This window comes from Heteronotia binoei, chromosome 2, assembly GCF_032191835.1.
Source record: "Heteronotia binoei isolate CCM8104 ecotype False Entrance Well chromosome 2, APGP_CSIRO_Hbin_v1, whole genome shotgun sequence".
Taxonomy (NCBI): Eukaryota; Metazoa; Chordata; class Lepidosauria; order Squamata; family Gekkonidae; genus Heteronotia; species Heteronotia binoei.
This window is the reverse complement of record NC_083224.1, coordinates 8039766-8053536: the sequence shown is the minus strand read 5'-3', so window position 1 is coordinate 8053536 and position 13771 is coordinate 8039766. Positions and strand designations below refer to the sequence as shown.

General features: G+C 50.9%; 1 protein-coding gene across 1 annotated transcript in view; it reads right to left on the bottom strand.

Moving 5' to 3' along the window:
- Positions 1-13771, bottom strand: part of LOC132567506 (interferon regulatory factor 4-like) — a 39588-nt gene that overhangs the window by 6928 nt on the left and 18889 nt on the right. Inside the window, exons 6-7 of the mRNA XM_060233185.1 lie at positions 10351-10746; positions 4819-4937 (exon numbers count right to left, since the gene is read on the bottom strand). Of these exons, the coding sequence (XP_060089168.1) occupies positions 4819-4937; positions 10351-10746 (515 nt within the window). The remainder of the gene's footprint in view (positions 1-4818; positions 4938-10350; positions 10747-13771) is intronic.

The window sequence follows — 13771 nt, the reverse complement described above, 5'->3', positions numbered from 1 at the left end:
CCAACAGGAAGGGGCTGGAAGGGGGATCCATTCCTTTACAAGCGAGGGCACAGGCTGCAGAGAACTCTCCTTAGCGCCTGCTCACGTTTGTTCCCCGCCCTCTTTGCCCGATGCTAAAATGCTGCAATCCTCATAGCTTATCAGGAAAGGCAAACCCTTCCTTTGGAATTCCTGTTTGCTTAGAAATAAAGTGCAAGTGCTGCGGCTTGCCACGGGACTTTGCAACCTCTTTTTCAGTGCGCGGTAAGCAAACCTCGGCCTTCTAAGGCTTGCACGGTGAACCAACCTCGGCCTTCTCCTAAAGTTTGCACTCACTCGTCCCAAAAAAGCCTCCACGCGCAAACTCCGAGAAACTAACTAGGTCGTGAGCAATGCGCGTTCCAGAGCCCAGCCTTCCCTGTGTGTCTGCTCGTCTCTTGATTGGCAACGCCACGTTCCCAGCGGATTGGTCGGATCTCCCGGAGTCGGAGACGAACCACCAATGGGAAATGGGCATGGGGAGAAGGAGGGCGGGCTCAGAATGTTCCCCGGGAGGACCCGTCGCTGGAGGATCCCGGGAAGCCGATCTTCCAAACTGGGGGTTTTGCAAACTCGCTTTTATTCTCTGCAATCGTCTTTTTCCGCCGCCGCAGGCGCTTTGAGAGCAGGTAAAGGGAAGCGGTGGGCGGGCCGAGGTGCTTTTCCTCTGGGAGGAAAGCCTTGTTGAGAAGCCGAACTCGGGTCCTTGGTTCACCCGGCTGGGCCGGGTGCGAGGAGAGGGGAGATTCCCTTCTTTGCCCCGTGTGTGCGGAGGGGGTGACGCAGCCCTCCAAAAGGGGTGATGCCCAATGGGGGGGGGGGTGACTTGAATCACTTACACCCCAGGGTGCAACCCACCCTAGTGACGCCTCTGGCCATTGGCCAGATCCAACATGGCTTCTCTTATGTTCTTATGTGACACAGAGTGTAGGACTGGAGGAGCCATTGGCCTGATCCAACATGGCTTCTCTTACGTTCTTATGTGACACAGAGTGTTGGACTGGAGGGGCCACTGGCCTGATCCAACATGGCTTCTCTTATGTTCTTATGTGACACAGAGTGTACGACTGGATGGGCCATTGGCCTGATCCAACATGGCTTCTCTTATGTTATTATGTGACACAGAGTGTTGGACTGGAGGGGCCACTGGCCTGATCCAACAGGGCTTCTCTTATGTTCTTATGTGACACAGAGTGTTGGACTGGAGGGACCACTGGCCTGATCCAACATGGCTTCTCTTATGTTCTTATGTGACGCAGAGTGTTGGACTGGAGGGGCCACTGGCCTGATCCAACAGGGCTTCTCTTATGTTCTTATGTGACACAGAGGGTTGGACTGGATGGGCCACTGGCCTGATCCAACAGGGCTTCTCTTATGTTCTTATGTGACTCAGAGTGTTGGACTGGATGGGCCACTGGCCTGATCCAACAGGGCTTCTCTTATGTTCTTATGTGACGCAGAGTGTTGGACTGGAGGGGCCACTGGCCTGATCCAACAGGGCTTCTCTTATGTTCTTATGTGACACAGAGGGTTGGACTGGATGGGCCATTGGCCTGATCCAACAGGGCTTCTCTTATGTTCTTATGTGACACAGAGTGTTGGACTGGAGGGGCCACTGGCCTGATCCAACAGGGCTTCTCTTATGTTCTTATGTGACAAAGAGTGTTGGACTGGAGGGGCCACTGGCCTCATCCAACAGGGCTTCTCTTATGTTCTTATGTGACTCAGAGTGTTGGACTGGATGGGCCACTGGCCTCATCCAACAGGGCTTCTCTTATGTTCTTATGTGACTCAGAGTGTTGGACTGGATGGGCCACTGGCCTCATCCAACAGGGCTTCTCTTATGTTCTTATGTGACAAAGAGTGTTGGACTGGAGGGGCCACTGGCCTCATCCAACAGGACTACTCTTATGTTCTTATATGACACAGAGTGTTGGACTAAAGGGGCCACTGGCCTCATCCAACAAGGCTTATCTTATGTTCTTATATGACACAGAGTGTTGGACTGGATGGGCCACTGGCCTGATCCAACAGGGCTTCTCTTATGTTCTTATGTGACACAGAGCGTTGGACTGGAGGGGCCACTGGCCTGATCCAACAGGGCTTCTCTTATGTTCTTAAGTGACTCAGAGTGTTGGACTGGATGGGCCACTGGTCTGATCCAACAGGGCTTCTCTTATGTTCTTATGTGACTCAGAGTGTTGGACTGGAGGGGCCACTGGCCTGATCCAACAGGGCTTCTCTTATGTTCTTATGTGACACAGAGGGTTGGACTGGATGGGCCATTGGCCTGATCCAACAGGGCTTCTCTTATGTTCTTATGTGACACAGAGTGTTGGACTGGAGGGGCCACTGGCCTGATCCAACAGGGCTTCTCTTATGTTCTTATGTGACACAGAGTGTTGGACTGGAGGGGCCACTGGCCTGATCCAACAGGGCTTCTCTTATGTTCTTATGGGGCACAGAGTGTTGGACTGGAGGGGCCACTGGCCTGATCCAACAGGGCTTCTCTTATGTTCTTCTGTGACACAGAGTGTTGGACTGGAGGGGCCACTGGCCTGATCCAACAGGGCTTCTCTCATGTTCTTATGTGACACAGAGTGTTGGACTGGAGGGGCCACTGGCCTGATCCAACAGGGCTTCTCTTATGTTCTCATGTGACACAGAGTGTTGGACTGGATGGGCCACTGGCCTGATCCAACAGGGCTTCTCTTATGTTCTTATGGGGCACAGAGTGTTGGACTGGAGGGGCCACTGGCCTGATCCAACAGGGCTTCTCTTATGTTCTTATGGGGCACAGAGTGTTGGACTGGAGGGGCCACTGGCCTGATCCAACAGGGCTTCTCTTATGTTCTTATGTGACACAGAGTGTTGGACTGGAGGGGCCATTGGCAGCGGCGTCACTAGGGCGGGGCCAAGGAGGGCATCGGCCCTCCCCCAGAGCGTTCTCATTGGCCCCAGGCACTGACCCATGGCCCCCCCAACAGGAAGGGGCTGGAAGGGGGATCCATTCCTTTACAAGCGAGGGCACAGGCTGCAGAGAACTCTCCTTAGCGCCTGCTCACGTTTGTTCCCCGCCCTCTTTGCCCGATGCTAAAATGCTGCAATCCTCATAGCTTATCAGGAAAGGCAAACCCTTCCTTTGGAATTCCTGTTTGCTTAGAAATAAAGTGCAAGTGCTGCTGCTTGCCACGGGACTTTGCAACCTCTTTTTCAGTGCGCGGTAAGCAAACCTCGGCCTTCTAAGGCTTGCACGGTGAACCAACCTCGGCCTTCTCCTAAAGTTTGCACTCACTCGTCCCAAAAAAGCCTCCACGCGCAAACTCCGAGAAACTAACTAGGTCGTGAGCAATGCGCGTTCCAGAGCCCAGCCTTCCCTGTGTGTCTGCTCATCTCTTGATTGGCAACGCCACGTTCCCAGCGGATTGGTCGGATCTCCCGGAGTCGGAGACGAACCACCAATGGGAAATGGGCATGGGGAGAAGGAGGGCGGGCTCAGAATGTTCCCCAGGAGGACCCGTCGCTGGAGGATCCCGGGAAGCCGATCTTCCAAACTGGGGGTTTTGCAAACTCGCTTTTATTCTCTGCAATCGTCTTTTTCCGCCGCCGCAGGCGCTTTGAGAGCAGGTAAAGGGAAGCGGTGGGCGGGCCGAGGTGCTTTTCCTCTGGGAGGAAAGCCTTGTTGAGATGCCGAACTCGGGTCCTTGGTTCACCCGGCTGGGCCGGGTGCGAGGAGAGGGGAGATTCCCTTCTTTGCCCCGTGTGTGCGGAGGGGGTGACGCAGCCCTCCAAAAGGGGTGATGCCCAATGGGGGGGGGGTGACTTGAATCACTTACACCCCAGGGTGCAACCCACCCTAGTGACGCCTCTGGCCATTGGCCTGATCCAACATGGCTTCTCTTATGTTCTTATGTGACACAGAGTGTAGGACTGGATGGGCCATTGGCCTGATCCAAGATGGCTTCTCTTATGTTCTTATGTGACACAGAGTGTTGGACTGGATGGGCCATTGGCCTGATCCAACAGGGCTTCTCTTATGTTCTTATGTGACACAGAGTGTTGGACTGGATGGGCCATTGGCCTGATCCAACATGGCTTCTCTTATGTTCTTCTGTGACACAGAGTGTTGGACTGGATGGGCCACTGGCCTCATCCAACAGGGCTTCTCTTATGTTCTTATGTGACAAAGAGTGTTGGACTGGAGGGGCCACTGGCCTCATCCAACAAGGCTTATCTTATGTTCTTATGTGACACAGAGTGTTGGACTGGAGGGGCCATTGGCCTGATCCAACAGGGCTTCTCTTATGTTCTTATGTGACACAGAGTGTTGGACTGGAGGGGCCACTGGCCTGATCCAACAGGGCTTCTCTTATGTTCTTATGTGACACAGAGTGTTGGACTGGAGGGGCCACTGGCCTCATCCAACAAGGCTTATCTTATGTTCTTATGTGACACAGAGTGTTGGACTGGAGGGGCCATTGGCCTGATCCAACAGGGCTTCTCTTATGTTCTTATGTGACACAGAGTGTTGGACTGGAGGGGCCACTGGCCTGAGCCAACATGGCTTCTCTTATGTTCTTATGTGACACAGAGTGTTGGACTGGATGGGCCATTGGCCTGATCCAACAGGGCTTCTCTTATGTTGCCACGCCAATAAGGAAGCAAGACCTGTCTGGGTTCCCCCCTACTTTGCAAGGCGCTCGACAGATTCAGGAGCGGGGCAAGGGTCGATTTCTTTAGAACCGCAAAACTCCTGCAGAGCCAATCAGGTATGCTGTACTTTACGGCTGGGATACTCACCTGGGCCATGATAAGCTTGTGAAGTCTCTGACCAGGGGCGGCAGGATACTCCTCTCCGAAACAGAGGCGAATCTGGTACTGGGGGGGCTGCTCTCCATAGCACAAGTAGCCTCGTAACTCTGGGGGGCAGAAGAGATTCCAGCAGTGAACATAAGAGAAGCCCTGTTGGATCAGGCCAATGGCCCCTCCAGTCCAACACTCTGTGTCAAATAAGAACATCATAGAATCCCTGTTGGATCAGGCCAGTGGCCCATCCAGTCCAACACTCTGTGTCACATAAGAACATCATAGAAGCCCTGTTGGATCAGGCCAATGGCCCCTCCAGTCCAACACTCTGTGTCACATAAGAACATCAGAGAAGCCCTATTGGATCAGGCCAATGGCCCCTCCAGTCCAACACTGTGTCACATAAGAACATAAGAGAAGCCCTGTTGGATCAGGCCAGTGGCTCCTCCAGTCCAACACTCTATGTCACATAAGAACATACGAGAAGCCATGTTGGATCAGGCCAATGGCCCCTCCAGTCCAACACTGTGTCACAGAAGAGAAGCCCTGTTGGATCAGGCCAATGGCCCCTCCAGTCTAACACTCTGTTTCACATAAGAACATAAGAGAAGCCATGTTGGATCAGGCCAATGGCCCATCCAGTCCAACACTCTTGAGTCACATAAGAATATAAGAGAAGCCCTGTTGGATCAGGCCAATGGCCCATCCAGTCCAACACTCTGTGTTACACAGTGGCCAAAAACCCCCAAGTGCCACCAGGAGGTCCACTAGTGGGGCTAGAAGCCCTCCCACTGTGCCCCCGCAAGCACTCAGAATACAGAGCATCACTGCTCCCGACAGAGAGTTCCAACAATACACTGTGGCTAGTAGCCACGGACCTCTGCTCCATAGGCTTATCCAATCCCCTGTCTATGCTTGTGGCCTCCACCACCTCCTGTGGCAGTGAATTCCACACGTTAATCACCCTTTGGGTGAAGAAGGACTTCCTTTTATCCTTTTTAACCCGACTGCTCAGCAATTTCATGGAATGCCCACGAGTTCCTGTATTGTGAGAAAGGGAGAAAAGGACTTCTTTCTCCGCCTTCTCTATCCCGCGCATAATCTTGTCAACCTCTCTCGTGTCACCCCTCGGTCAACGTTTCTCCAAGTGAGCCACAGGTCTCTGAACTTGGCGAGGAGGGGGAGCAGAGAGGTCAAGTTGCTTCACATTCCCTCCCCGGGCCGGTCCTGGAGTATCTGGTGCCCCACGCATGGCTAACTTCTAGCACCCTCCCCCCCCCCCCCGCCCCACACAGATAACCAGTTTTCAAAAACAGATTTATTGTCTCCATGACTTCCAGGTGCACGCACACACACACAACAAAAAAAAAACACATTTAAATCAGCAGAGAGAGACTTACATCCTGGTACAACTAGGTGGGAAAGCTCAAGATGGGAAATGGAAATGGAAACAACCCTCAGGGTTATAGTGACCACAATTACTCAAATTTCATGCACTATAATTCCAGATGTATCTCTCTCTCGGCTTGACTTCGCGAACGAAGATTTAAGAAGGGTGCAGTAGTCCACGTCTGCTGCAACGTTAGGAAACACTCTCAAAATTGTCCTGACACAACAGAAGCTCGCAATACAAAGCAGAGTCCCATTATCACAGGAGGTGGACTTCATATCCCGCTTCGAAGTTCTAACAAATTCTTCATATAGTACGTTGACAGCCGACATCAAAGTCTTATCTATTTCCTAATAGGCAGCTGCTCAGAAAACGGCTGTAAATGTACTATATGAAGAATTTGTTAGAATAATTGAAGAAGGAAGAATATGAAGTTGTCTTTAAGAACATAAGAGAAGCCATGTTGGATCAGGCCAGTGCCCCATCTAGTCGAACACTCTGTGTCACACAAGAACATAAGAGAAGCCCTGTTGGGTCAGGCCAATGGCCCATCCAGTCCAACACTCTGTGTCACATAAGAACATAAGAGAAGCCCTGTTGGGTCAGGCCAATGGCCCATCCAACATTCTGTGTCACATAAGAACATAAGAGAAGCCCTGTTGGGTCAGGCCAATGGCCCATCCAGTCCAACACTCTGTGTCACATAAGAACATAAGAGAAGCCCTGTTGGGTCAGGCCAATGGCCCATCCAGTCCAACATTCTGTGTCACATAAGAACATAAGAGAAGCCCTGTTGGGTCAGACCAATGGCCCATCCAGTCCAACACTCTGTGTCACATAAGAGAAGCCCTGTTGGGTCAGGCCAATGGCCCATCCAGTCCAACACTCTTTGTCACATAAGAGAAGCCCTGTTGGATCAGGCCAGTGCCCCATCCAGTCCAATACTCTGTGTCACATAAGAATATAAGAGAAGCCCTGTTGGGTCAGGCCAATGACCCATCCAGTCTAACACTCTGTTTCACATAAGAACATAAGAGAAGCCCTGTTGGATCAGGCCAATGGCCCATCCAGTCCAACACTCTGTGTTACACAATTGCCAATACACACACACACTGTGGCTAATAGCCACTGATGGACCTCTGCTCCATATGCTTATCCAATCCCCTCTTGAAGCTGCCTATGCTTGTAGCCGCCACCACCTCCTGTGGCAGTGAATTCCACATGTTAATCACCCTTTGGATGAAGAAGGACTTCCTTTTATCCGTTTTAACCTGACTGCTCAGCAATTTCATTGAATGAAATTCATTTGGATTGCGCTTGAAATTACTGGAGTAGCCTCTGTGAAAAAAGACTGTGGAGTGCACCTTTGCTGGAAGGAACTTCGAAGCGGGATATGAAGTCGCCCTCCTGCGACGATGGGACTCTGCTTTGTATTCTGAACTTCTAGTGTGTAAAGACAATTTTGAGAGTGTTCCATAACTTAATGTATGTGTGCTTTTGCAGTTCACCTATAAATTTGGAATTACAGTGCATGAAATTTTGGTAATTGTGGTCACTATAACCCTGTGGGTTGTTTCCATTTTGCAATCCAGAGTGATCTCTCTCTGTGTTTTCAATTCAAACTCCAGGTGGGACCAGCAAATATCCAGCTATTACAATGGCTCTCCGGCCAACAGAGATCAGTTCTTCTGGAGAAAATGGCTGCTTTGGAGGGGGATTCTATGGCACGGGTCCTTTCTGAAGTCCCCACCAAGGCCAATCTTCGCCAAGCTCCAGCCCTCACACCTCCAGATATTCTTCACATAGAGCTGGCAGGAACTCCTACCTAATGCTCAGCAGCGAATGTTTTCGAACAAAAAGTTAGGTGAGAGATGCTTAATTTGGCGCCCCCTCAGGGCCGGCACTCTAAGCCATTGCCTAATTTGCATAGTGGAAGGGCCGGACCTGTCCCCTCCTTGGATGGAAAGGAAAGCAGAAGACCGAACAGGGAAGCATCCAAAGGGGCCCAGCTGAGGTCCATCAGTGGCTATTAGCCACAGCTTATTGTTTAAACTCTCTGTCTGGGGCAGTGATGCTCTGTGTTCTTGGTGCTGGGGGGTGCACAGTGGAAGGGCTTCTAGCCCCACTGGTGGACCTCCTGATGGCACTTGGTTTTTTGGCCACTGTGTGACAGAGTGTTGGACTGGAGGGGCCACTGGCCTGATCCAACATGACTTCTCTCATGTTCTTATATCTGGGGCAGTGAAGGTCTGTCTTCTTGGTGCTTGGGAGGGGCAACAGGGGAAGGGCTTCTAATATCCTGGCCCCACTGGTGGACCTCTTGATGGCACCTGGTTTTTTGGACACTGTGTGACACAGAGTGTTGGACTGGATGTGCCATTGGCCTGATCCAACATGGCTTCTCTCATGTTCTTATATCTGGGGCAGTGAAGCTCTGTATTTTTGGTGCTTGGGAGGGGCAACAGTGGAAGGGCTTCTAGCATCCTGGCCCCACTGGTGGACCTCTTGATAGCACTTGGGTTTTTTGGCCACTGTGTGACACAGAGTGTTGGACTGGATGTGCCATTGGCCTGATCCAACATGGCTTCTCTTATGTGACACAGAGTGTTGGACTGGATGGGCCACTGGCCAATTTAAAGTTAAAGTTGTTTTCTTTCCCCCTCCCTCCTCCATCTATTTTCCTTCCTTCCTTCCTTCCTCTCTCCCTCTCCACCTTCCTCCCTATCTCCCTTCCTTCCTCCCCACCTTCCTTCCTTCGTCTCTCCCTCCCCACCTTCCTTCATCTCTCCCTCTCCACCTTCCTTCCTCTCTCCCTCCCTTCCTTCCTCCCCACCTTCCTTCCTTCTTCTCTCCCTTCCCACCTTCCTCTCTCCCTCCCTCCCCACCTTCCTTCCTCTCTCCCTCTCCACCTTCCTCCCCACCTTCCTTCCTTCGTCTCTCCCTCCCCACCTTCCTTCATCTCTCCCTCTCCACCTTCCTTCCTTCTTCTCTCCCTTCCCACCTTCCTCTCTCCCTCCCTCCCCACCTTCCTTCCTCTCTTCCTTCCTTCCTCTCCACCTTCCTTCTCTCCCTCCCCACCTTCCTTCCTCTCTCCCTCCCTCTTTCTCTCCATCTTCTTCCCTCCCTCTCTCCCTTCCTTCCTCCCCACCTTCCTTCCTCTTTCCCTCTCCACCTTCCTCCCCACCCTCCTTCCTTCCTCTCTCCCTCTCCACCTTCCTCCCCACCTTCCTTCCTTCTTCTCCCTCCCGCCCCACCTTCCTTCCTCTCTCCCTCCCTCTCTCCCTCCCCACCTTCCTCCCCTCCTTCCTCCCCACCTTCCTTCCTCTCTTCCTCCCCACCTTCCTTCCTCTCTCCCTCTCCACCTTCCTCCCTCTCTCCCTTACTTCCTCCCCACCTTCCTTCCTTCCTCTCTCCCTCCCCACCTTCCTCCCTCTCTCCCTTTCTTCCTCCCCACCTTGCTTCCTTCCTCTCTCCCTCCCCACCATCCTCCCTCTCTCCCTTCCTTTCTCCCCACCTTCCTTCCTTCTTCTCTTCCTCCCCACCTTCCTTCCTTCCTCTCTCCCTCCCCACCTTCCTTCTTATCTCCCTCCCTCCCTCTCTCCCTTCCTTCCTCCCCACCTTCCTTCCTCTCTCCCTCTCCACCTTCCTCCCTCTCCCCCTTCCTTCCTTCCTCTCTCCCTCCCCACCTTCCTCCCTCTCTCCCTTCCTTCCTCCCCACCTTCCTCCCTCTCTCCCTTCCTTTCTCCCCACCTTCCTTCCTTCCTCTCTCCCTCCCCACCTCCCTTCTTTCCTTCCTCTCTCCCTCCTTCCTCTTCCTAGCTGCCCTGAGTCTGCCTTTGGCGGGGGAGGGCGGGATACAAAAATAAATTTATTATTGTTATTATTATTATTATTCCAACTTTGGCCACTCTTGCCATATATGCTGCAAGACCACCAGTGGGTGTGTGTGTGTGTGTGTGTGTGCGCGTGCTGGAGACCCTGCCTCCCACTCCAGGTCCTTCCAGATCAGGCCTAAAAGGCCCCAGCCCCATTCTGGGAATGCATCCCCCCAAAGAACAGCCAAGGTTGTACCCTCAGGCCAAAGCGAGCTTCAGGGACCTGCCGCCAGGGAAGCGGAGAGAGCCGGACGCACTCACGCTGGAGGAATTGCTGTGTGTCCATCAGCTTGTACGTCTTCTCCCTCTCTAGTTTGTTGGGTCGGTCGCTGTGGGCTGCCAGGGGGCCCTTCCAGTAAACCCGGCCTTGGCACTGGCGCTTCAAGAAGAGCCCTTCGGGGGCCACCCAAAGGAGAACCCCCCGGTGCAAGTGGGGGAGCAGCCGCTGGACGATGTCGGCCATTTGGGTCGCCCGGCCGTTCCCAGCCAGGGCCTCCGGCGAGGGCAGCTGGATCTGCTCGATGCTGCTCGGACCGTACAGGCACTCATCTTCGGCCGGCACCGGGCAGTAGGTGATCCGGCACCCCTCTGCTGAGTTGGTGGTGACTTCTTTCACCAGCACTTTTGTGTAGTAAATGCGGATGTACAGCCAGCAATCTGGGGTCCAACGGCAGGGAGAGGCAAGAGAAACGTCAGTTAATTTTCAAGAACACACACCTGTCAATCTGTCTGAATGCTCAGGCTGGCCGATAACAGCACAAAGCAATCAAAATTAGAGGTGTGGAGGCCTGGAAAAGACCCAGAAAAATTCGGGGAGGGGGGGCCCTGCAAGACTACCCTCTTTCAACCGGCTTTTTCTTAATGCGGAATCTATTGTACCGTCGTCATGTAAAGTTGTGTCAAGATGAGTAACATCGAGATTGTAGCACCAAATTAAATTGTTAGTTTTAAATTTGATGGTTTTAATTAGAAGGTTTTCATGTAATAGGAGAGCCAGTTTGGTGTAGTGGTTAAGTGTGCGGACTCTTATCTGGGAGAAGCGGGTTTGATTCCCCACTCCTCCACTTGCACCTGCTGAAATAGCCTTGGGTCAGCCATAGCTCTTGTATGAGTTGTCCTTGAAAGGGCAGCTGCTCTGAGAGTCCTCTCGGCCCCACCCACCTCACGGGGTGTCTGTTGTGGGGGAGGAAGGGAAAGGAGATTGTGAGCCGCTCTGAGACTCTTTGGAGTGGAGGGTGGGATATAAATCCAATATCTTCATCTACCTCACGGGGTGTCTGTTGTGGGGGAGGAAGGGAAAGGAGATTGTGGGCTGCTCTGAGACTCTTCGGAGTGGAGGGAGGGATATAAATCCAATATCTTCATCTACCTCACAGGGTGTCTGTTGTGGGGGAGGAAGGGAAAGAAGATTGTGAGCCGCTCTGAGACTCTTCGGAGTGGAGGGCGGGATATAAATCCAATATCTTCATCTACCTCACAGGGTGTCTGTTGTGGGGGAGGAAGGGAAAGGAGATTGTGAGCCGCTCTGAGACTCTTCGGAGTGGAGGGCGGGCTATAAATCCAATATCTTCTTCTTCTTAATTGTAATATAATTGCCATATAATTATTTTTATTACTGTATTATTGTAATGTCTGCATTCTATGCCATGTAAGCCACTTTGAGCCTGCTTTGGCAGGGAGGGCAGGATATAAATTAAAAATTATTATTATTATTTTTTTTCCTGAAGCTTTTTTTGGGTCCCCCCCCCCAAAAATTGGGAAAATTGGGGGAAATAAAAAAAAATGATTATGGAACATTTTATTTTAACACGATGAATAAAGTATTTTTAGACAAGTTGTTCAAATATTTTCCAAATCAGTTCTAAAAAATATGTACGGTATCAGATTATTCTAATTTCTGCGCACTGAGGACAAGCAAGTCCTAGGACATGCCCATTCCTTGAAACTTAGTCCTACACTCCCTTATATACACTTCTCCCCTCTTCCATTCTTTTTAGGAGAATGAGTTTTTTATTTTTGTTTAATACTGTGAAGAGGAAATATGAATCATTGTTACTTCTGGATTTTTAAAAATTGTTTTGTGGAGGGTTTTTTTCGTCTGTTCCACATAAACTAGTAAACAGTTCGGGAGATTGTTGCGCCATTTCTTACAATTACAAATAAATATTATTTTAAAAGTCAATCCTGTTTAAAATAATAGTATGGATACACTCTATTTTTAAGATGCTAGTTGTGATAATTTCATGCCAAGTAAAATTGTCCATAGTCATATTTTATGTTCCTAAAGCAACAGAATGACTTTCAATCCGGAAAAGAACAAAGAAGCGCTAATGTAGTATTTTTTTTTTTCAATTTTTCTGAAAATCTCCGGGGGGGGTTTTTTTTGGGGGGGGAACGGAAAAAAACCTGGGTTTTTTTCTGAGCTTCAAAATTACCAGAAATTTTACATCTCTAGTAAAAATCAAGTAAAAGATATCCAACAAAGAAGAAGACCACTGTAGATTTACACCCTGCCTTGTTTCTGAATCATAGTCTCACAGCGGCTTACAATCTCCTTCATCTTCTCCCCCCACAACAGACACCCTGTGAGGTGGGTGGGGCTGAGAGAGCTCTCCCAGAAGCTGCCCTTTCAAGGACAGAGTCTCAAAGTGGCTTACAATCTCCTTTATCTTCCTCCCCCACAACAGACAGCCTGTGAGGTGGGTGGGGCTGAGAGAGCTCTCCCAGAAGCTGCCCTTTCAAGGACAGAGTCTCAGAGCAGCCTACAATCTCCTTCATATTCTCCCCCCACAACAGACACCCTGTGAGGTGGGTGGGGCTGAGAGAGCTCTCCCAGAAGCTGCCCTTTCAAGGACAGAGTCTCAGAGTGGCTCACAATCTCCTTTATTTTCCTCCCCCACAACAGACACCCTGTGAAGTGGGTGGGGCTGAGAGAGCTCCCCCAGAAGCTGCCCTTTCAAGGACAGAGTCTCAGAGCAGCTCACAATCTCCTTTATCTTCTTCCCTCACAACAGACATCCTGCGAGGCGGGTGGGGCTGCGAGAGCTCTTACAGCAGCTGCCCTTTCAAGGACAACTCCTGCAATAGCTATGGCTGACCTAAGGCCATTCCAGCAGCTGCAAGTGGTATCCAAAGTATCAGGTGCAACTGACCTGTATCCCCTCCCTTTTTTTACAATCAATGAAATTTGGGCAAAGAAATGCATTGTGTAAACCCCACCCGTGACTCTAAGCTTGGGGTTTTTTTAAAATCAAAATTCTGTGCCAAGAAAAGCCAGGCCGTGTGATCCATGAGCCGGACTCCGTTCTGAAGAAATTATTCACAGCTGTTTTATGATTTCAGTCGAGGATTCATAAATGGAAGTTGCTGTGCTAGTTAAGGAACACCCGGGGGATTTTTCATTCTGCGAACAGAGCAGAGAAGAATTCCCAGTCCCTTCGCAAAACTATCATTGGCATGTCATATTTTTCAAAAGCGTGCAAAATGTACTGGATGCCCATACACATCATTTACAATTCCACAAGGGCCCTCGCTCATGCGTTGGCCATCTAATAACAAAAAGACAGGGTGAGACGGGAAGTGAAGATAATCACCACATCCAGAGTTCCTTGGGAAAGTCATCACAACGGACGTGCTTTCACTACCAAGCCAGCTTTTCATTTCAAGGGAAGAACAGCTTTAA